Genomic DNA, 24,473 nt, shown 5'->3' on the forward strand with positions numbered 1-24,473 from the left:
CAAAACATTGTTTTTTTGTCAGAATAACCCATCAAGATGTGCGTGCTGATGACCGATTTCTAAAATTCTAATAGAAAACTTGTTTTATTTGTTTTATCGTCTGGGTTACCCTTCCTATACTGATATATGCTGTGCATGCTGATGACGGACGTTAAACTGCACGCAATTTACATTAGCAACCGGGGAACTAATGACTCCCCACTGACGATGCTGAAGGTGAAGTTACACCTCCAGTAGCAACGGGGTTCAAAGTGAATCGTTCCACATACAGACTCCAGGCACCAAGACCACTTCATATCACTGAATTGGTATTGGTGCTTGGAGTAAACCTTTAAATAAAATAAAACAAAGCTGAAAAGGATATTATGCTTATTCTCAGCCAATTGTGCCACTCCAGTTGCTTTCTGGGGGATAGCTGTGAATATTTCACAAATCACTGCAAGTCTCTTCTCCTTACCCTACATTTTCAGGTTCAGTAAATAACCCCCTAATGTTTCTATACATGTATTTTCATAAGCAAACACCCTTGCAGTGTCACTACGTACAGAGGATACTGCTATACTGTGACCTCTTTCCTTAGGGCCGCTAGACTACATGTAAAAAAAGAAAAGAAAAGTTCTTGTGTGTCATGGACCCACTCCCATTGAACCCCATTTTGATTGTAGTTTGACAGAATTTCTGAAGTATTTCTGCCCGGTTTACCAAGGAAAAACAATAGCCACTCTCATTCATACAAGGTGATTTACTAAAGTAAGAATTGTCAGGAGTTCACGCTGAATTTAAAGTGAATTTCAAATTTAAGGTCAAAATTGATGGACTGAGATTCTCCAAGTCAGCAATGCTTCCACTGCATAAACTTTAGATTTTTATTTTAAAAAAAAATTCATTTTGAATCCATAGTGAACTCCAGACAATTCTCACTTTGGTGAAGAACCTAGATTGTGTTTTATTTGGAGTAACCTTCTTTAAAACAAACCTCTCATGTCAACGTGTAAATGGAATTTAATGCTGCGCTTTTTAAATGAACTTAACTTGTGTGTAGTTTTCTAAGGCCACATTTTAACATTTCTTTTCGATCATATTTTGTGCACCAATTGGGTTGATCTGGTCTTACTTTTGCTTTCTATGGTTTATTTTCTAGTTCCCCAGGACTGGTAAAATCCTGCTATTATATTATATCTCCTCAAAAACAGGCTCTGTTCCTCTTTGCAAAACTTGTTAGGGAATTTTCAACTCATCCTCTTGCATGACCCTCCCATCATCTTTTGCGTCAGATTTGAGCTAACTGTTCCCAGGGTGCCAAATGCATGTTCTCACTGCATGATTTGGAGCTCACTCAGTGCCCTTCTGAATCAAATTTTGTGCTTTCTTATTATTATTAATATTATTATTTATATAGCGCCAGCATATTCCGCAGCACTTTCCAATTATAGAATGGGGAGATCTATCAATATGTAATTGACATACAAAATATTGACACTGACAAGACGTGAAGAAGGCCTTGCTCACACAAGCTTACAATCTATGGCAAAGTTTGGGAAATAATGCATACTGTACTTTCATTGACTGACAAAAACAGTCTACGTTCAAATGGTTGCCATGGTAACATTTGAATGTATAACAGTTTTTTGTCTTTTTTAATCAATTAAAATATGATTGCACAAAGCTATGGCATCTGTGTACAACAATGCTGTAGATTCTTTTTTTTTTTTCCCCCAACAAATTTTAATTTTTTTTTACATGTTGAAATGCTTCTAATACCGGGGCTATTCTGACATAGACAGTGCATTTAAAATGAATGTACGAGCATACAGGCACTCATTTGTCACCTACAGAACAGATGCTGGGAGCACACTAGTTACCCTGTATTCCTAAAGTTTTTGGAATACAGGGTAACGGTTTATACTAGTGCACCCCCTAACCCCCAGTTTGCAGCAAAAAATATTCAAGACTGCGTTCAGCACTGTTCACCTCTATGCCTCCTTCAATATCATCGTGGAGATGTCTCATCTTCTGCATTTGTCCAATCCAATGGTATGTAATGAGTGCTTCCAATAGGAAAGCATGGGATTACATGCTTTCCTGTGAACTGCTTTGGACAATGTTCACTTTACATTGCTTATTTTACTTAATTACACATTAAATTTGTTTTCAATTTGACATTTTTTTTAGTTCATTAAAGTGGTTTGGGGTACAGAAAAGAAAAAGGGGAATCTGGGGGAAAAAAAGGCAAATCAATTGCACACAGGCAAATAGTAGTATATTCGCTATTAGTACTGCACCAAGGAAAGGCTGGTGTGCTTGGAGGCTACATAAGATGGAAATACATACAGTTATCGGTGGATAAGAGCATATACTTAACATCATTACATATCTAAACCCATCTATTATCTACAAATGTGGTTTCTTGCTCAGGGTTGCACACCTTATGTCCTGTAATTAACCGTTTGTGTCAGCAACTATGTAGCAAAGCTCTGAGTTTTCATTAAGTCATGGTTATTCTTGTATTCTGGATGTTGTGGATTTACTTGGTTACTGCATAGGAAACTACCCTAGTGATTTTTTTTTTTTTTTTTTACAAAACTGCAATGTTTTACCTTGAACAGTTAAAACTACTGGACCACTGCACCCTAGCAACTTCATTGGGATGAACTGGTCTGGGTGACTTTAGTGTTTAGATTAATACAGTTGTCACGCTAATCCATCTAAGTTGCAGACAGCTGCACTTAAACCAAAATATGTAGTAAAAAAGCCCATTTAGCTATAGGTGCATATGGCAATCTACACTCCACATGTGCTGTTTACTGCTAATGGGTCTGCCAGTGATAGTATAATACACTGGGAATCAGAAAGGGATGTGCGTATGGGTACCTGTCTGTGGATCGCTACTTTGAAATCATCTGCTTTATGTTCTCCAGCTGCAAATATCAGATTTCCACTTTCACTGCCCATATCTTTTTTGTTTTCTTTCTCTGCCATTTTCAGTTTTCTCCATCTAATTCTCTTTTTCCCTATGCCTCAGGATGTCTTTTCAGGATTTCCTACGTGAATATTCTCGTCTTGAGATCTGTAATCTCACCCCGGATGCTCTCAAAGCCCGCAGATTCCGAAAATGGAGCACAACCCTATACAATGGTTCTTGGAGGAAAGGAAGCACTGCTGGGGGCTGCCGAAACTACCCTGGTAACTATAATCATTTTAGAAATGGACATTTAGAGCAGTACTAGTAATGTTCTGAATCTGTAACTTTATAAATATGAGTGGAGCAGAAGCATTTCCATTCCAGCACATATTTCAACGCAGAGATGCTTCCACATGTTTAAAACGGAATATAATCCCTTAGTTTATATGACTGAGTGATTTACAAGGAAAGAGGAATGGCATACCTATGTTGAAAGTGCAGATCCTTTGGTCACTTTTGTTGGGTAAAGTTGGAACATTGCACTCCTGTAACTGTAGATTGAGTAAATTAGGGTTGTAAGAATTTTACTTGTGTTGTTGTATTGTTCTTAAACAGGAATTTCATGAAATATATTTCATGAAATATTTAAAATATGTGATAATCCAAAATATAATAAAAGCTTTGTTAGACATCTGTTCTCAATCCTGGGGTTTTCTCACATTCAAATCTAATACAGGTGATACTCAAACGTAAAAGGGGAAACTAATATATGAGATAGACGCATTACATGCAAAGCAAGATAGTTCAAGCTGTGATTTGTCATAAGTGCATTCAGTAAATTAGAATATTACATGCAATCAATAAAACAAGGAGTGTACATAGAAACATAGTAAAAACAATAAAGATATAGAAACATAGGTTTTCATGAGCTGTAAGCCATAATCAGCCCACTTATGACAAATCACAGCTTGAACTATGCGTCTATCTCATTTATTAGTTCCCCTTTTACGTTTCATTACTGAAATTAATGAACTTTTGCACGATATTCAAATTTTTAGAGTATCACCTGTATTTGATCCATGATTCAGTCTTTCTTTTTTTTTTTTATAATTCTTTATTTTTGAGTGCAGAGATGATTACAAGCTTAATCGGTGACACGTTTAGTACACAATATTATTGCAAACAATTGGTATATATAGTCAAGAGGTGCTGCACTTTTTTTTTTTTTGTCGAGTAGGAACATGAATTAAACAAGAAGTATTGCAAGATAAAGAAGTAGTTATAGTCGTGTTGTGTAACATGCTAACTTGTATGTTTAAGATGAATTAACAAGCGATGTAGGAGGCTCTATCAGTTTGAGGTGGTGCATGATGCGCTGTGTGGAGAGCCTGAATGTTATGGGAGTGAGGTCTCAGTTCTGGGCTTCAGCTTTGCGTGCGAGGGCAGCAGTGCTGTGTATGGTGTTTAGTTATTCTTAGGGTGGACTGAGGCAGGTGTGCCATATTCAGTGAATTCTTGTCTGTGTTAAGGTAACAGGTCATCACCTAGTAGGCTGCTCTCTATGCATATGTGCCAGGTAGCGTGTTGTTACATGTGTGCATGGGTGAGGAATGAGCGGGGATAATGCCACTCGTGGTGTGTACGGTAAGCATTTCTAATGGTGTAGTGACCCATCTCTCTACAAGTGCAGTGAAGTATCACTAAGCATAAGGATATGAGGCAAAGAGTATGCAATAAAGATTAATGTATTTCGAGAGGTATATTCACATATCTACTGTCTAGAGTGAACGGCTGCAACACATATAACTTTAAGAGTCAGGATAGCGTCCATTTGTGATAATATGCCATTTCCCCCGCTTGTTGTGGGTGAGGTGGATGGCTTGTAAGTTCTTGCGGCTGCGGCATTTTCAACCTATGCCCGCCCTTCGATTTACAAAGTCCCGCAACCAGTATGAGCACCTTTCTTCGGTCGGGTCCAGCATGATCAGGTGAGGCATCGTTGGGCTGAGGCTCCTCTGTATGCTCGGTCCATGTGGATGGTTGGCCGTGCAGATGCGATGTGCGGTAAGATGCCCTCCTCCGGTATGCACCCGGATTGCTGTGCTGCTGCTGCGGGTCTGGTAACCGCTAAGTGTCAGGTACAGTCTGGGATCGGGTCTTGCGCCTGGAGTCTGTCTCCGCTGGGTAGAGCCCTGCCGTTCTGGGGGTGTGGGTCATCCCATGCCCAAGAACCATGTGGCGTCTGGTGCTTGTAGGCCACGAGCCTGGAAGCCTGTGTGGCCAAGGTTCGCCCCTTGTGGGGTGGTTCGGAGGTGTTTAGCCGGACGCTTACGTATTCGCCATATCACTCTCCGCCAGTGTGGCTGGCACCTCTGGGTCATGCCCAGTGTTGCTCCCGGTCCGGGAGGGTCCTTGACGTGGGGGTTTAGAATAGGGGCCATCGAGTTGCCCTGGTGAGTATCCCCTGTCCTCCTTCTGCCGACGGCTCTGACCTTCGCGGGTGGGTTTTGGTTTGGTGTGTCAGGCTGCTGGTGTGCCGCTAACTTGGCCCAAAAGTGGTAAAAAATTAATGCGATGTAGTCTTTTGTGTGGTCGACGGTTTTTGTTTTAGCATGCTCTTGCCATCGCTTGTCCGACACTCTCGTGTCAGAGTGACCCCGCCATCTTGGTGGCCCCTTGCTCCGCTTCATGTAGGGAGGCTATTGTGCCTGTCGCTTGTTGCGGTGCTTGGGGTACCCCGTCTGGCAGGGATCGTGATAACCCCCATCGGTCCTCGGAGGGGGGGGGGGGGGGGGGGGTCGGTGAGTGCATGTCGCTTGTTTGGTGCGGAAAGCATCTGGCGGCTTGGTGGCCCCCGTGTCTCCGCTAGGCCTCATGTAGCTGCTGCGGTACCTGGTTGAGTTGGGTGTCATGATTAGTGTCAGCAGGTCTGTGGCTGTTTCATCTGTTCAAGTAGCCTATTTGTGGGTAGTTTCCAGCAGGTAGTCTCTTGGTAATCGTCGATTTTTGACCCTGCACTACAGGAGCTCATGCAGTGTGCGACCGTTCAGATTGCTGGTTCGGCTCCGCCCCCCCCATGATTCAGTCTTTCTGATTCGTTCAGCAGTCACAGGGAGAGTATCAGATTATCTTTTTTCTTCTGAAATAGAATCCAGAAACTCTTGCACACATTATTTACTTGTGCACCTTGTAACTGTAGTTCTGGAGAAACCCTGTTGCAGAAAATGCCTCATTACTACTTCTTCTCTTAGCCACGTTTTGGGTCAACCCACAGTTTAAGATAAAGCTTGACGAAGAGGATGATGATGACGACTATGGTTCTGAAAAAGGCTGCACATTCCTCCTGGCTCTTATGCAGAAGAACCGGCGTAAGGAGAAACGTTTTGGGAAAGATATGGAAACCATTGGCTTTGCTGTCTATGAGGTATTCATATGCAGAATATAATTAAAGGTTTTGTTAGTACCTTTTTTAACTTTTTTTGTTTTACTGGTAATACATTCTTTGTAATACTTTTTGTGCAATCTTGGCTCAGCCACAATGGAAGCATAACTCTTCATTCTTAAATAGAGGGACTGCACCCAAAGATATTGCAAAGACAGTGGTTGTCTGTGTAATTAACTACTATAATTACAGACCTACTAATACATTTAAGTAATTTGCCCAAAGTGTATATGCCTTTCCATTCGTGAATATTTTTTTTGTGTGTGTGTGTGTGTATACGCACACACACTCACAAAATATATAATTGTTTTTTTGTTTTTGGTGTTAATGTGTTTGTCTGTGGTTTTTTGGGTTCTAGGTTGTATCAGTATCCATGATGGGGTGCAAAATGATATGTAAATCAATACTTTTAAAACTGTTTTGGGTAAATAAGACATGTTTAATAATCACTGATATGCATCATTATTTATGAGAACAATAAAATATTATTTGTCTTTCTATACATGTACGCACATTGTAATGCTCTCAGTCCTGGTGTATAACTTGGCACAGGGGGAGGCAACCTTCGGTACAACAGTTGTTGTGGACTACATCTCCCATAATACTTTTGCAGCCATATTGCTGGCAAAGCATCAACGGAGATGTAGTCCACAACATCTGGAGTGTCAATGGTTGCCTAGCCCTGACCTACAATATCATATATGTTGCCAATAACTTATCAATCAAGCAATTACAAGACTTAGTGGGCCATTGTAAAAAAACATTGTTGGTTTTTATTCTACTATTCAATGTTTTTGTTTCAAACCAAGGCCTTTTATTTTTCTTCTTCAAGATTCATCTGATACATATAGATTTTTATTTTTATTTTTTCATTTTACCATGTATTATCCTTAGCATTATAATGTGAGTCTGAAAGCTTAAACAATGTAACTAATTAGTGATTTTTTTTTCCTTTTTTTAATATCCATAGGTTCCTCCACAGGTATGTACCTCCTAAACATATGTGTCAAAGCGCTTTATCAAACTGAACTATGTTTTTGTTTGTTCATGTTTCATCTTCATAGTTATCCCTTTATCTTTTATGTTTACCCCTTTCATTACTTATTTTATGGATATTTTCCCTACACTTCTGACATACTTGTTGCCTCGTTTATTAAGCTTTCTATTTTGTCACTTTTAATTAAACTGCCTTAGTCTTCCTGTCACTTTGTAAAAATGTGTGTTTATCTGCCATTTTAGAACTTGATTACTGCTAATGGGTCTGCTTTGTTTATTGTCTCATGTATGTCTATCTAGTTCTCTCTTTAATTACTCTTCTATTTATCTTCCTTCTCTCTCTCTCCCTCTCTCTCTCTTTCTCTTTTCATCATAATCTACACTTCATTGTCTAGCTGGGTTCTGACTCTTTTTTAAATTGTCTTCTTTCTTTAAAAAAATGTTTTAAAGAAATGTTTTATAACCTTCTCCCAATTTGTTAGTATAAAGGACAGCCGGCCGTACACTTGAACCGTGATTTCTTCCTTTCAAACTCATCCCGTGCTCGCTCTGAACAGTTCATTAACTTAAGAGAGGTCAGCACCCGACACAAGCTTCCACCTGGGGAATACATTGTCGTACCTTCCACCTTTGAACCAAATGTTGAAAGTGACTTTGTTTTGAGATTCTTCTCTGAAAATAAACACGGAGCAGTGTAAGTGATGTGGTGCTTGACGGATTGGAAGGGTAAACTAAAGATTTTAAAAAATATATCACTAGATCAAGGTGTGAATTTGGAGCGTTAAGATTAGCATAGTATCAGAAAAAGGGGGAACCATAAATGTAGCAATAAAGCTCAAGTCGTAAGCTGTGCAGTAAGTAAAAAAAGGGATCGATCAGTGTAGTGATGACAAACAAAAATGATGGGCACGAGTTATTTTTCCCCAATTCTTTCATTTTTATTGACTTGTCTGATTTATAAATCTCTCTCTCTCGCTCTCTCTCTCGCTCTCTCTCTCGCTCTCTCTCTCGCTCTCTCTCTCGCTCTCTCTCTCGCTCTCTCTCTCGCTCTCTCTCTCGCTCTCTCTCTCGCTCTCGCTCTCGCTCTCGCTCTTGCTCTCTCTCGCTCTCTCTCTCTTTCTCTCTCTGCAGGGAAATGGATGATGAAATAAAGGCTGACCTTCCCACTGAGGTGAGTTTCCCCGGCACCCTGGTGTCTATCTACTATAATAAATGTATGAGATTATCTCGTAAAGAAGTTCTGACACTGGACTGACAAGGCACTTATGCACTGAACATTGAAAAATCACAGTTGACATTGTCATTTTTTTAATGAATTTCTTTTTGTAGTATATAACAGTATAAATCAATAAAGCTGTTCATGTATTATGGGATAATAAAAATTAACATTGTAGATGTAGCCATGGTTGGTCTAAAAGGTCACCTACCTTGAACCTACAACCTGGATACTTTCTAGTTCTTTTCAATATCAATGTAAATATCAGTTATAATACATAGCCCCTTTCTACAACTACAGAGTTGGTAGGGGTATCCGGTTAAAGGTTCATATAGAAGTCCTGTGTATAACTTGGAGACCTCACCATAAGTATATTTTGCTCTTTTTACCTTATAAGCAGCATAACATCACATAGCATTATTGCAAAGATTATGGTGTATAGACGTCTCCTGTCACTGTGTCACAGCACATGGTGGTGTATAACTGCAGCAATTTATTAAAATAGATGGAGGTATAGGACTGCCCACTGTTCATCTATAATCTGTGTGATGTGTGTACAGCTTGCACATCCTTTGTGATGAGTAGGACTGCTGCTAAACTGCATATCCCCTAATCTACGGCTCGACTAGGGGATATACTATTATACACTATATTATTATTATTGTGCTCCAAGGTACAAACTCTTAACCAGCATGATCAATTGTTGTATGTATTGCTAGATGCAGTAGCTCTATTTCTTATTTAATTTTCTTATCCATTCACAGGAACAATTATCTGAAGATCAGATTGATGATGCATTTAAAAATCTTTTCAAACAGCTTGCTGGGGCGGTAGGTATATGTCTAATTTGTGTGATGTGTAATATCGATGTGCTGCTGATTTCTGTGTACACATGCTAAATACGTGTATTCCTATGCTGGAGTATTTGCGTATAATTATGACTTCCATCGCTTCATTCTCTATTTTCTATTCAAACAGGATATGGAAATTAGTGTTACAGAATTGCAGTCAATATTAAACAGGATCATATCAAAACGTAAGTGTGTTTGTGTGCATATATATTTTGGCTAGTGACTGTCTTCACTCCGTCTAAAATGTAACTCTTATTTCTAACCCAGATAAAGACCTCCGTACAAAAGGATTTAGTTTGGAATCTTGCCGTAGTATGGTGAATCTAATGGATGTATCCTTTTAAATAGCTCTTTCTGTTTGTTCCCCTGGATGATGCCAGCTTGTGCTGATCTTTGTTCCTAATTGTATTTAATTATCCCTCCGTTTTACTGTGATACACAATATTATATTATGTTTTTAACTAACTTTCAGAGATGGTAGATATTTGCTTTGTTAGGCTTAATCAGTCCTTCATCTAAAATGCCACTCCCTTTTGGTGGATGATATGATCCACTTCCTGTCAGAATTTGTCCTAATTATTTTTGGCAGAATGTACATTTTTTGTGCATTAGTCGCCTTGCTTCTTTTGATAGCAGTTTCCTGATAGGCTCTCAGAAAGCGCCTTACACATCCAAATACCCATTCAAAATGTAACAAACATTGTTTAAAGGGCATTTAATGGTTTCATACAATTTCATTTTATGTTCATTCATATTTGACTAAAAATTTGCATTTCAGGCCAAGTTTCAAAATCCATGCCTAGTAAAGGATTAAAAAAAAAAAAAGTAATATTTAATTCTAGAAAAAAACTCAACTTTTCACAATCATTCAGAATGGTGCACATTTCTCCACAGTTCAGCTCTTTTTTTTTAATTTTTTTTAACAATAACACCCCCTTAAAAAAACAAACCAAAACTTAACAGAGCAGAGTAAAAAGATCTTGCACAAGACATTAAAGTGACACTATAATCACCAAAACGACTTAAGCTTAATGAAGCAGTTTTTGTGTATATATCATGTCTCTGGAGTTTCACTGTTCAATTCCCTGCCATTTAAGAGTTAAATCACTTTTCTTTCGGTTTATGCGGCCCAAGCCACAACTCCCCTGGCTGTGACTGACAGCCTGCATGAAAACAAAATGGTTTCATTTTAATTCAGATGTAACTTACTTTAAGAGCTTTTTAATCTCCTGCTCTATAAATTGCACTTTAACTACACACGGGAGGCTCCTGTAGGGTGTAGCAAGCTATTGACAGAGCAGGAGATGCCACAACGGCATCAGCAGGCTTGATTTTCATGTTCATAACATAACAGTGTTGTGGCACGTTGGGTTTACATACATATTTTTTTTAACCCCTTAAGGACACATGACATGTGTGACATGTCATGAATCCATTTTATTCCAGAAGTTTGGTCCTTAAGGGGTTAAAGGAAAAAGGTAACGATTCGAGAAACAAGCGTGTGAGTATTAATAGACATGCTTAGAAAGTATATTACTAAATCAGGCTCAACAATTGAACTTAGTATACGCTGGTATAGTAGAGTTGTATTTTAAGACAATTTGCCCTGCCTAGTCAGCTAGGTGAGAAACATTTAGTCTACAATGACATACAGGCTGTACCCTGCTAGCCAATGCTGGTATAGGGAAGCCTCACAAGGTGAAACTGGCTCAGCGGTGCAATACACAACACCAGCAGTGATTGCAGGGTGTTTTACTATGCAATTGACAGGCTATTCTTATGCATGAACGGAGTTAACAGAGTGGGAAACTCCTGTTTAACATAGATTTAGTATATAGGCTAGTGTATCTGCAAGAGCAATGCAAAGGGCTAGTAACAATTCTGTTCCCTCACTATACTGGTCTCAACAGCAAGATTCATTAAAAATAGAAATAAAGACAACAGAAATGAAGACAACAGTAATTAGCATCATGTTTAGTCCTGTAGTCAGGGCCGGATTAACATAGGGGCTGATGGAGCTGCAGCTGCAGGCCCAGGCCCATGGAATAGGCCCATTGATTTAAAAAAAAAATAAAAAAAAATATTAAATTTTTTTTTTTTCTTTTTTTTCACACACTACTCTTAGGGATTCCACCTGGCTTTTATTTTATTGGCACAGACAGTATTTGAGGCTGCCTGGCTGGTGCCAATATTGCAGTGATATTGGCAATACAAATGCTGTTATTTTTCTCAGTATAAACAAGAGATTACTATGCAATACCAGCACTGGCCAGTAGGGGTCACTGTGTGTGGAAAGAGGCAGTGATAGGAAGTTCCGGCATCTCCCTCCCTGCCTATCTATACTCACTGATCTGCAGGGGTGCAGCTACTGAGAGTCCATACTGCAACTCCCACCCTGCAGAGACAGCCTACAGCTCAGGGAAGTAAGGGATGGGGAAAGGCAGCAAGGAGACAGACACTGAGACACTAAGGGACACTGAGAGACATTATGGCAGACACTGAGACACTAAGGGACTTTGGGAGACATTATGACACAGACACATGGGGACACAGTGTCCCCATGCCTCCCAGTGTCCCCATGTCTCCCAGCCAGTGTCCCTGGTGCACCCTAGTCTCCCAGTGACCCCTAGTCTCCCAGTGTCTCACTGTCCCCATGTCTCCTAGTGCCTCCATGTCTCCCAGTGCCTCAAGTGTCTCAATGTCCCCATGTGTCCAAGCTAGTGTCCCTAGTGTCTGTGGCCCTGGTGTCTCAGTGTCCCCATGTCATTAAGTGTCCCCTATTTTCCCAGTGTCCCCATGTGTCCCAGCCAGTGTACCCTAGTCTCCCAGTGTCACTGGTGTCTCTGTGTCCCCAGGTCTCCCCGTGTCCCCAGGTCTCCCCGTCTTCCTAGTGTCCTAGTGACACATACATGGGGACATAGACACATGGGAATACTGGAGGACACAGGGAGACATGGGGCATTGAGACACTGTGATACATAGGGACACTGTGATACATAGGATCACTGGGAGACCTGGGGACACGACACTAGGGGACACTGGGAGACATGGGGCACTGAGACACTGTTACATAGGAACACTGAGACCTGGAGTAATCGACACGTGGGGGCACTGGGAGGAATCAATCTATACAGCAGAATCAAACTAAGTCGTTTTTTTGGTGATTTTACAGCATTTTCTCTTATGTCACTCCTTGTAATTTACATCATGTGATGTCACCCATACATATTAACTTATGCAAATTAGTAAGGCCGGTATGTTTTTCCAAGAAAGGTGGCAACCCTAACTACTTTTCACATACTCTTACTTAAGTATGGAAACTTAAGAGGGATGTATGGGAACAAAACTTGTGTGGACTGGCTGAGAATGAATATAGTTAAAGGGACACTATAGTGACCAGAACAACTACAGCTTATTGAATTTGTTCTGGTGAGTAGAATCATTACCGCCAGGCTTTTTGCTATAAACACTGTCTTTTCAGAGAAAATGCAATCTTTACATTACAGCCTAGTGATAACTTCACTGGCCACTCCTTAGATGGCTGTTAGAGATCTTCCTGGGTCATGGCTGCCTAAAATGCATCTAAACATTCAGTGTCTCCTCCCTCTGCATGCAGGCACTGAACTTTCCTCATAGAGATTCATTTATTCAATTCATCTCTATGAGGAGATGCTGATTGGCCAGGGCTGTGTTTGAATCATGCTGGCTCTGCCCCTGATCTGCCTTTTTGTCAGTCTCAGCCAATCCTATGGTGAAGCATTGTGATTGGATCAGGCCACCACTTCTGATGATGTCAGCAGACTGCTTGTTTTTCTGAGTCCAACAGCATGCAGAGTTACAGCTTCAGGCTTCAATACAGTAAGATTTTTACTATATTTATGGAGGCATGAGGGGCCAGGGGGGCTAGATGGTGGTGTTAACACTATAGGGTCAGGAATTCATGTTTGTGTTCCTGACCCTATAGTGATCCTTTAAGGTAATGCTGACTTTGGTCTATCTAACACTGTGGCATGTTCCCTTTCGTCTACACTCACTACATACAGCTTTTCTCTGTCCCAGACTATATACCAGGATCTTCTGCCTGCTAGTAAGAAGGTAAGGAGACAAGTGGACCAGCGAGTGCTAGGGGACAGTCCTTAGAAAGCGTTGAACGAGCGCATCATTAGATGGATTTATGCCAAGCTCAGGGTGCTGTCTGCATAGTATGCCCTTAGTTGGCCAGCTGCATGATTGGCAGACCGCCTGACATGCATTCATGCCAGGCTGGCCTTCTAATTATTTGGGCAGACATGTCCTCTTTTTGGGCATGTTTTCCCCTTTTGGCAGGTTACGCGATTTGTGTCAGTGGCACACCCTTTTACCCAGCCCATTGACTTCCTGCTTGACTGGACACTGCTGTTAGGGGTTATGGATTTACTTGAAAGATGAAAAGATAAATTAGAGGGAGATTAGCATAGGGTATGTGTTTTCTTATAGCTGCTGTTTTCTTTCTCTCCAGCACCATCTCCATCAGATACATGACGCTTGGGAGTGTTTTACTGTTTTTAATCGATATGATTCTGTTATTAGGCCCGTCATAATTGTCAGCACCAGGCCCACTGGGCTGTTAATCTGGCCCTGCCTGTAGTGTGTGTGTATAGGCTGCGTTGTCATTTAGAGTCCGTGATGGGATGGAGGCATAGTCCGCCTTTGACCTGTGTGAGATTTCTGAGACCGGGTATTCCACTGTAGCGAGAGTTCATTACAGTCCAGGCCAGAAATACCTTTGGGGCAGCGTGGTGGGCAGTTCAGCATATGCCCAGCGTTGGTAAGTCCTGTCCATTGAGACAGCTAGTCCCGTCAGTGCGGCTGTAGGGCCCGGTGTCTCCTCCTCGGGGGTCCGATCTGGCGGTGCCCCCCATGTTGTGGATCCGCGTGGTTACGTGCAATGTGGCTTTGAGTGGGGAGATGTGCTTCATGTTGCGCTGGTCGCCGGGGTTCCGGGTGGGCGGGAGATGTGTGTGCGTCGCTTAGTTCGCATTCCTGGCTCTTCTTGTGTGTTTGTAGGGGCTTGTGCCTGAAGGGTTTGCTGCCATGCCCTGTGTCAGGGCCCGGCAATGTCTGTTTTGCCGAGCGGCCATCTTGGAGGCTCGTGGTACCTGAGTGTAGTGGCTGCGCTTCGCTGCTAAACGTATCCACGAGGCCACCATTAAGTAATCTTGTCGATGGGTTGCCCCCCTGCTGTATAGTGCCTCCTTGAGACCTGCGCAGAGCCGGTCGAAGAGTTCCATTGGGGACACGTGTGCCTTAGTATGGGTGCACTGCTTTCTAGGCATATGCTGGTCGGCCATTTTTGCCGGTCTTTGTGGGTCTGTTGCCCTGTTGTGCTCTGTTACCCTTCTGCTTGTTTTCCCATCAGGTCTGTGTGTCCTGTGGGGCCCGGGATATCTCCCGCCGGTCCAGAGGGGGGGGGGGTAGGTTGCGGTGAGGTCGCATGTTCGCTTTTGTGCCGAGGAGAGCGGCCGCCTCCCTTCTGCTGCAGCTCTAGTAGGCCACATTTGGATCTCCGCGGTCCCTGCTCTGATCGGTCATGGGGTGGTGTCGGTGGGTTCGGTGGTGCACCCTTGAGTGAGTGTTGGCTTGGCAGCCGTCGATTTTTACCCCCGATTCCACCCGCCGGTCCAGAGCTCGTGCCAGTTGTGTCTGCACGGCTCGGTGGTCAGACTCCGCCCCCCATAAATAAAATGATTTAACTCCTAAATGTCAGAGAATTGAGCAGTGAGACTGCAGGGACATGATGTATACATAAAAGCCGCTTCATTTAGCTAAAATTGTTTTGGTGACAATATTGTCACATTAAGGTACAATATATAGGTTCTTCTCCTGTCTGTGCAATTTTGGGCGACTGTTCTAAAGAAGGATATTATGCCACTAGAAAAATTGCAGAGGCAGGCTACAAAATTGATAAAAGGAATGGAGCATTATAGTTATGAAGAGAGGTTAACAAATTGTAATCTAGTTTGTCAAACCGGTGCCTCAGAGGGGATATGATAGCATTATACAAATATATTCGGGCCAGTACAAACTATTGTCTGGAAATCTATTCATGAATGGGACTATACATTGGACATACGGTCAGGGCCGGTGCAAGGATTTTTGACTACACAGGCGAAGATGCATTTTGCCAGCCCCCTCCCCGTCGAAATTTTTTTTATCTTCACCTGTATGTCTTTTACCCCCCCTTTTGACTAACTTACCCCCTTTAGTGTTTTATATCCCTTTTTATGTCCTGCCCCCCTTCTATCCTTTGTGTGTCCCCTTTTCTGTATTTTATCTCTCTTGTGTCTCTTACAACCCTCCTTGTGTATTTTTTTTACTTCCCATAGCCCCTTTGCCTTTCTCTTTCTTCCCCCCCAGCCCTTTTGTGTGTCTTTCGTCCCCCTACCCTTTTGTGTGGCTCTTTCTCCCCAACATATTTGTGTGTCTTTTTACCCCAGTACCTTTGTGCATCTCTTTCTCCCCCTAGCCCCTTTGTGCTTCGTTCTCCCCCACAGCCCCTCTGTGCATCTTGCCCCCCAGCCCCTCACCCTTCTGTGCGACTCTCTCTCCCCCCAGCCCCTTTGTGTTTGTCCCCCTGTATGTTTATTTGTGCCCTCCAGCCCTCCTGTGTCTTTTAATATTCTTCCGTACCTTTTATTGCCCCCCCCTCCCCTCCTGTACCTTTTATTGTCCCTCCTGTACCTTTTATTGTCCCTCCTGTACCTTTTATTGTCCCTCCTGTACCTTTTATTGTCCCCCTGTACCTTTTATTGTCTCACCTCCTCACCTCCTCTCCTCCTGAACCTTTCATAGTTGACCTTTCCCTCCTGTGTCTTTCAATGCCCCCCATACCTTTTAAAGTCCCCCTCCCGTCCCATTTATTGTCCCCCTTCCTCTTCTGTACCTTTCATTATCCCCCTCCTGTATCTTGCATAATCCCCCTAATGTTCTTTTTACTGTCTCCCCTCCTGAACCCTTCATAGTCCCCCCTCCCTACCTGTCCCTTTTCTTGTCCCCTCATCCTGTACCTTTTATTGTACCCCTACCCTCCTATACCCTTTCCCCCCTTCTGTCCTGTATTTTTTATTGTCACCCTCCCCTCTTGTACCTTTTATTGTTGTCCCCTGTATCTTTTATTGTCCCCCACTCCCCTATTCTACCTTGTATTATTGTTCCCCCTCCTGTACCTTTTATTGTCTTCCCTCTTGAACCTTTCATAGCCCCCCTTCCTTTTACCTTTTATTGCCTCCTTCCTCTCCCCTCCTGTACCTTTTATTGCCTCCTCCCTCCTGTCCTGTAACTTTTATTGTACCCCTCCCCTCTTGTACCTTTTACTATTGTCCTCCCTTCTTTATCTTTTATTGCCCCCCCCCCCTCCTACCTGTACCTATCCCCGCGTACCTTTCACTGACCCCTCCGCACCTTCATCCATGTGTCTGAGCTGGAGGTCCGTGGCAAATGATCCAGTTTCCTGTTCTGGTCTGACAGGAAGCAGTTTGTTGCATTTCCTGTCAGACCGGGTAAGTAGGGTTCCGCCCGCTCAGCCACGCACCACGCAGTGACAGACAGGAGGGGAGCAATGCGAATGGCGCTTTCCTCCTTCTGGTCACCGGAGATCGCGCCCCCTGGACCCGTGCGCCCTAAGGCGGCCTCCTGGGCCGCCTTAGGGTAGCGCCGGCCCTGCATACGGTCACACATTTAGACTGGAAGAAAGGAGATGTAGTGTTAGGCAAAGGAAAGTGTTTTTTTTATTTTTTTATTTTATAGTACGAACAATAAGCATATGGTTTTATCAGAGTTTATTCAGATGTTTAAAAAGCAATTGGATAAATACTTGCAAACGCACAGTATACAGGGATATACATTTTAATTATTTGGGTTAAAGCTTCTTGATCCAAGGATACATCTGACTACCATTTGGGTGTAAAAAAAGGATTTTTCCTAGTTTGTTGTTTTTGCTGTTGATCTTTTGGGTCAACAGCAAAAACAAACGTGAGAATGACTGAACTTGATGGATGCATGTCTCTTTCCAGCATGTAACTATGGTAATCAAAACTGTCTGAATATATGTAAGTTGAAATATGCTTGAGATTCAGTGTGAATCTTGCAAACCCGTGACAAGCTGCATCTTTCCTGCTTATATACCTTTTAATTTCATTTAAAAAAAAAAAAAATCTATTTGTTGTTTTATTTCTGTAGTTATTTACCAAATATAATCTGGGTTCAAGAATCAGAATTCCGTATTGGCACATGGCCTAGAATAAACTTGGATCAAAATTCTTTACTCAAAAGGGAAAACATTTTAACTTTTTCAGATGATAATATACCTTTATTACTGATGTAATAACTTTCCCACTCTGATTAATTTGGTTCTGTGCTTTCCTGGCAATGTTCTAAGTATTTGTGGTACATGGACGATCTACTGGTTCTTCATAACGAAAAATATATTGTACAGTCCGTGCATGCTGCCATTTCAGGAAGAAACATTGGAGTTTGTATAATTTTTGCTAGGTAACACATAATGCATTTTATAATTGAGTCATGGAATCATGGTTTTATAATTGTGTTTTAATGGTAGATAGTTTCCTTAATTCTTTTGTCACAGAAAGATGGTAATGGAAAATTAGGACTGACAGAGTTCAATGTCCTGTGGAATAAAATCAAGAGTTATCTGGTAAGTGTTAAAAATATAGATAGATCAAGGGAGACTGATTTCATAAAGTGGAACCAAGAAACAGTAATTTTAAAATCTTTGGGTTTAGAAAAGTTATGGAGCAATCCACATTTATAAAAATTGCAGCTGTCTTGGTACCTGTTTCGTTAATATTTTAGTTTTGTGGTCAAAAAAGTTCATCCCATAATATAGACTGTGCACTATAGCTTGAACAATTGTTTTGCTATTTGCAGTTGCGTATATTCAGGTTAAAGTGGCACTGTCATCACATCCCTGAAAAATGAGTATTTCATAAAGATAAAATCTTTATGAAATACTCATTTTGATTTTGTTGGAATTTCACTGACATTCCAGCCCAGTCAAGAGATATTCAGAAACTAGTGGGTGTCTGTATTTCTCCTCCGCCTGACTTACTTAGACTAAAGGCAGAGTCTAAAATGTAATCCCGACGGCCATCACCAGTGTTGGCCGCAGGGAATTGGCTGAGTCTATAGAGGATCTCTTGGAATCCTCCATAGACCTCAGTGCATGCGCGAGAATACAGCCGTGGCATCGGCTCTGAAGAGGGTTCACCTGATCAAGATGTCCACGCCAGCGATAGTCAAGTTCAGGTGAGTAAATCAAACCTTTACATGCGTTAACTGCCCACCCTCCCCTCAACCACCGGCCTCCGTACCCCCAGGGGCAATGTTACTATTGGGGCAAAGTCCCAAAATGGTGACCGTGCCGCTTTAACTGTACCTAAATGTATTAGAGATCTTTCATCTTTGTAGGTATATAAACACTATATTTGTGTTGAGAAAAATAATTACTTAATACACAACCACACATTTTTTGTTTTGTGGAATCTTTTTTCCATTTGACCTTTTAGTAAATCTCTGTCCAAGATATACAGAATGCCATACAAAGTATCTAGGCGATGATGGGGTATTCAGATTTGTATGCGAGTAGTCAGAAAATTCTTTGAAGGACAGTTTTGGTCATGTGTAAGCTGATGCTTTATTTTTTTCCCCACTAACTAATGAGTTGTGATAGTACTGTATACAGGAAATGGGGACAAGACAAAGGAATAGTTGATCTTTCTCCAAATAACGAACAATCAAAGTCTGTTAGTGACAGATCACATCATGCATCATATTGCAAAATAATGATGAGTGCAGTAAGTGCGCAAGAAAAAATGAATGGAAGCAGTGAGAACATGGTGAAAATGAATGATTGCACTTGGAATGATTCCAAGTGCAAACTAATAAGATAAATAATAGTCTATAGTTAATATATTCCAATGAAATCCTATATTAACGGTTTTAGATATGGTAAGACACAGTATTTCAATCACATGCAGTGAACCTGCCTGGAAATTTCACAATTATAAGTACAAGATATAAGCGAAGACTACATGTCATCTAAAAAATAAAAATGAAGACAAAATAAATGGAAAAAAAGAGAAAAAAAAATCTGTCTGCAAACAGTGTTACCTTTACACAGTGGTAGTATTGGGTTTATGAATAAAAACAATTGTGTGACAAAGTTACAAAAATTCAGCAATCAGCAGGGACATTCCATTGAACAGGATATTTGTTTTTAAATCTAAACTGTTAAACTTGATGCATAACTCCCAGTGGCTAATAAGTATTCTGCTTCCTATTTGAGTAGAACCGAGACATTTTAGAGATGGTAAACAAAGAATCTTGCCTCCATCATACTGCTGTACATTGGGCATTTCCTGATTTAATTGTTTTGTATTACAGACCATCTTCAGACAGTTTGACATGGACAAGTCCGGAAGTATGAGTGCTTATGAGATGCGTATGGCGGTTGAGTTTGCAGGTGAGTTTTGGCAGTTTTGAGTTTACATTGTGATAATTAGCAAAACATAGTGATAATAACAAGAACAACAAGCAAATCCATTTCACCATCTACAAATATACTTGATGTTCATAGTAGTTCTCTATTTTTTCCAGGATTCAAGCTGAATAATGGACTGCATCAGCTCCTCGTCACCAGATATGCAGAGCCTGATTTGGCCATAGATTTTGATAACTTCACATGCTGTCTAATCAGGCTGGAGACCATGTTCAGTAAGTGGCTACACACTTTCCCTTTCTGGGGTGTCATTGAATTTATTCCGGGCATTATTTGATGTATACCAGTTCCAGGCCAGGTGGGTGACTTTCACCCTCTAGGTATGCATTTTCTTTCTAGACTAGTAGATCGGGAAGTTTCGGAGTAGCACACAGGTCTTGTTTTACAGTATATTGTACAAGTATGAAAAGATTTGTACTCACATTATTAAACCATACTGGTTCAGTTTGATAGTGTTGTGTATATTGCTCCATGATCCAGTTCATGTCTAGTATGCAAAGTTCAATTTGTACAATACTTTGTCAGAACGCATAATGATCTGTGGGAGAACCTGCAAGTTTTGTGTTGAGTTTTGATAAATCTACCGTTGTAAGCATACTAGGTCCACCCCACTGATCATTGGTTACTACTCTTACCTTGTGCTTTTTTTCTTTTTCTTCTTACAGGATTTTTCCAGAAAATGGATTCAGACAAGGATGGAGTCATTAACTTCAACCTGTTTACAGTAAGTCATTTCTGAGACTGTCACATCTTTATTTGAGATCATATATATGTATTCGATCTATCTCAATCGTTGTCACTTGTAGATTTCCCAAATTTCATGACTTTAATACTGTTTATTCCTTATCTCAGCCCTTTTTCTTAACCCTTACACTATTAAAATCATGAATACATAATTGACAAGGTTGTTTTCATATCCTAGAGTCATGCATGCACAAGTTGCACATGAAAAGTGTTTGTTTATTGTAAGCTTACGCACAGTGGTTGCATGAGCCACAAAAATAGGAACGTCTTCTCTGAGTGCGGAACACAAGAGACTCAGTCTGTGTACGGTGGTCTGCAGGAAGTCCTACTTTGTGTCATTCTGCGCTGTATTAAAAGGACACTGTAGGCACCCAGGCCACTTCAGCTCATTGAAGTGGTCTGGGTGCAGTGTCACAGGCCCCTTAATTCTGCAAAGTTAATTATTGCAGTTTTTGTTAGGGTGGAAGGGCACTATAGGGTGCTATAGTACTAGGAAAACAACTTTGTTTTCCTAGCACTATAGTTTCCCTTTAATATCTAGGAAAGCTGCTGATAATGATTCTCACAGCGCTGCTTGTGTGAGTTGTATCGCCATAACACAGAGCCAGAAACAGATCTGTCTGTGAGCCTAAAGGGACAACTAAACAACAGTGTGGAGGTAATACGGGCATGTTTTTGAAATAACACATGTATAACAATTTTGGGGCAATGCAATTCTGTGTGGGTCAATGTATATGAAGCAATATATTGGTATAATGTGACTATGTATCGTGCAATATGACATGAGGCAGAGTGACATCTAGAAAATTTGTCATTATGGGAACATTAGAGTTCTGTATAATTACTTTTGGGATTATAGAATACATAAAAGGATTATAGCAGTTGAGGAAATATTTGGCATACAGTTGCCTGTATCATAGATTAATATTTAGGAATGTAGTTTTAAAAGCGGTTTTCTTATTTGTAATTGTTGTTCTGTAGGTTAAATTTGAAAACGTCCTGTCCTTAAATGAGAATTAGCAAAGATATATTTGTTTTTTGTTGTGCTTTCTATAATGCATATAAAAAAACCATACACGTTACTTTCCAGAACAAAAACAAACCAAAAATAATCAAATGTGTTCCTGTGGTCATGTTTTGACCCATTGCTTGGTTTTGGATAAATTGATATATCTTCTTTTTTTCAGTGGCTTCAGATGACAATGTTTGCATAGTGAAACCTTCTCTGTGCATGGGCTGGATCCTCCAATACTCCTATAACCAATTGCAAGTGCCTTCCGCTCCCTGCCGCTGTGCCAAAGCAATATGTTGTGGATATCTCTCTCTGGTGTATACTCTTGTGTGGTCTCGCTCTTACATCTTTATTTTTCCATTGGCCCATAAACCATTTAATCCTCAGTCCTTCGCCATGGCTCCTCATCCCATCAAAAGACTCTTCTATCCCATCAAGTCATAGTAAATGTGTTCCACTACTTGATCAGAGAGATATCTATGCAGCATGGCTCCTATATCCATTATACGCTAAAGTATTTATGGGTATATTGTTGTGCCTGTTTGGGTCATGCTTGCAACTGGATGCCTATAGTTACATTATTCTGTTTTTTTAATACCTTTTTTTAGATGATAAAAAGAAAAGTATGTCAGTCTGTACCAAAGATAGTCAATGCAATGTGTAGACACTCCAAATAAATGTTGATATCACTTACTATTGCATAGATCTTATAATACATATTTTTCTACATGTTTAAAAAAACAGAACCTGTTTTGTTCTTTGTGGTTTACCACGGTGATGTAATGAAATGACCAATGGGGGCGAGTAAATTTGGTGTCTGTCTTTTTATTTTATACTGACAATCAATACAAGTCTGTCACCAGTTTTGGGTAAGTACCAATGTTAGCAAAGGTTGGGCATTGCTGTTGAGTTTGTCTCATTTGATGCTAAAAAGCCTTGCGAGCTTCAAGCCAAAACACGATTCGCCGATAATCTAGGCTTTTTCAGTCAGCTATTAAGAAAAGAGAAATAGATTTGTAAAAATTGGAGAGATCCTGAAATAATTCCTTATAAAGCTATATAAAAAGAGAGCCAATTTTGACCAAGAAAAAAACAAGACCTGAGTTTATTTAGGTTTGTTTTTAGAGGTTTTAGCAATAAATCCTGCAGTAATCTAAACATAATGTATCAATATGTAGAAAATAGAGGGACACAGCTGTATAATTGTAGAGACAGAAAATTATAGGTCGCGCCACACAAATAATGATATAATAAAACTAATGCGTACTTACAGAAAATGCTTTAAAGGGAACAAAGTCCTGAATAAAAGTATATAAATAAAATAGTCCAAGTTGATTGAAGAAATGTGAGAGTACAGTAGATCTTATAGGTTCTGAGATAATCCGATTTCCAGATGACGTGGAGGCATGCAAATAAGAGAAAAGGTTCCAATAGTGTAAAACTGTAGTAAAAAGATAAAATATGACAGTAGTGGTGTTCCTCCTACTCACCTATTCGAGAGCTAGAGACAGCTCAGGTGTAAACAGCATTCAGTGGCGTTGATCCCCCACTGGTAGGATATAGGTGTTGGTAGGTGGTGAAGATCCTCGATATGTGGAAGGAAAAAATAAAACCAAATAGTGCTCTCTGTATGCAGTAACAGGTGATTGGTAATTTAAAGGTATAATACTCACATGCAGGTGAGCAGGATATGCTGCTCACTTTAATAGCGTGGGTGGTATAATCCCCACCTAGGATTCTTGAGTGAGTGGATATTCCAGAGTATTAGATGACCAGGTTTAAAAAAATATATATATCATATATAAAAAAGGTATATGGCATAGGCAAAGTATCAGGGGCCAATATTCATTAAATGATCTATATCAAAAAGGGTAAGAACCGTAAAAAACAGCCAAAACTTATTTTGCCACACAGGGCTTCATCAAATGGCAATAAACACAGCTGTATAACCTAAAGGTAAAAAAATAAAAAATACATAGTGTAATACAGTAAAACATACAAGACTGTCGTTCTAATATTTTGCTCTCACAAAAAGTAGAGTATAAGATTGCCTTACGGGTGTCTCCCCCATTGGTGAGGGGGGCTGGCAAATGAACCCCTTTGCTCTTACTGGTAGTTGAATTTAGGAAGCAGAAGGACCAGGAATATGGTAAATTTAATACCATTTATTTTGAATAACAAAATATCAAAATAGGCCTGTTCCTACCCGTTTCATTCTATTGATGACTAAATATTTGTAGGTTTTTGACACTGCCTCTTTATCTTTCAGTGTCTGATCTAATTGGACTAATGTACAGGACAGGACATGGCCACCATGTGTGTAAGTGGAGTTAGGAGAAAATGGATAGACATGACCTCTGCCCACTGGAACATGAGATACAGTGTCCTTGTAGTCAAAATTGTTTGTTTAAAAAAAAAATAAAAAAAAAAAATATTGGCATAAATACTGATTGATGGGGGACATGCAGGAAGAATACATGCTCGTAAGCCTGATGCAATTTTCATTTTGTGTGCAAGTACGCTGTATGTAAATTTCTTGATGGTTTTGGAAGGTTTTTTTTCTGAATGAGGTACCAAAAAAAGCAACTATTTTTTGGATTCATCTATTTATACATTTGTATTATTTAAAAGTATTGCTGGGGTAGCTATGGACACTGTCTTTTTGTTTGGCTTGTTACTGGAAATTCAGGTCCGGTTTGGTAATGTTGGACAGCTCGTTCAACACAACAAAACAAATTTTTTAAAATATTACTAT

At 40.5% G+C, this 24,473-nt stretch overlaps 1 protein-coding gene across 1 annotated transcript in view; it reads left to right on the forward strand.

Moving 5' to 3' along the window:
* The window catches only part of CAPN1 (calpain 1), a 43,402-nt gene extending 20,991 nt beyond the window's left edge, over window positions 1-22,411 (forward strand). The window contains exons 10-22 of the mRNA XM_063438045.1: window positions 3,023-3,183; window positions 6,154-6,326; window positions 7,315-7,326; window positions 7,823-8,034; window positions 8,472-8,511; window positions 9,321-9,386; window positions 9,535-9,592; window positions 9,675-9,739; window positions 18,031-18,099; window positions 19,848-19,926; window positions 20,061-20,177; window positions 20,628-20,686; window positions 21,894-22,411. Coding sequence (XP_063294115.1) covers window positions 3,023-3,183; window positions 6,154-6,326; window positions 7,315-7,326; window positions 7,823-8,034; window positions 8,472-8,511; window positions 9,321-9,386; window positions 9,535-9,592; window positions 9,675-9,739; window positions 18,031-18,099; window positions 19,848-19,926; window positions 20,061-20,177; window positions 20,628-20,686; window positions 21,894-21,920 — 1,138 coding nt within the window. The 3' untranslated portion in view covers window positions 21,921-22,411. The remainder of the gene's footprint in view (window positions 1-3,022; window positions 3,184-6,153; window positions 6,327-7,314; window positions 7,327-7,822; window positions 8,035-8,471; window positions 8,512-9,320; window positions 9,387-9,534; window positions 9,593-9,674; window positions 9,740-18,030; window positions 18,100-19,847; window positions 19,927-20,060; window positions 20,178-20,627; window positions 20,687-21,893) is intronic.
* Window positions 22,412-24,473: the final 2,062 nt, after the last annotated feature.

The sequence above is a fragment of the Pelobates fuscus genome, chromosome 12 (assembly GCF_036172605.1).
Source record: "Pelobates fuscus isolate aPelFus1 chromosome 12, aPelFus1.pri, whole genome shotgun sequence".
Lineage (NCBI taxonomy): Eukaryota > Metazoa > Chordata > Amphibia > Anura > Pelobatidae > Pelobates > Pelobates fuscus.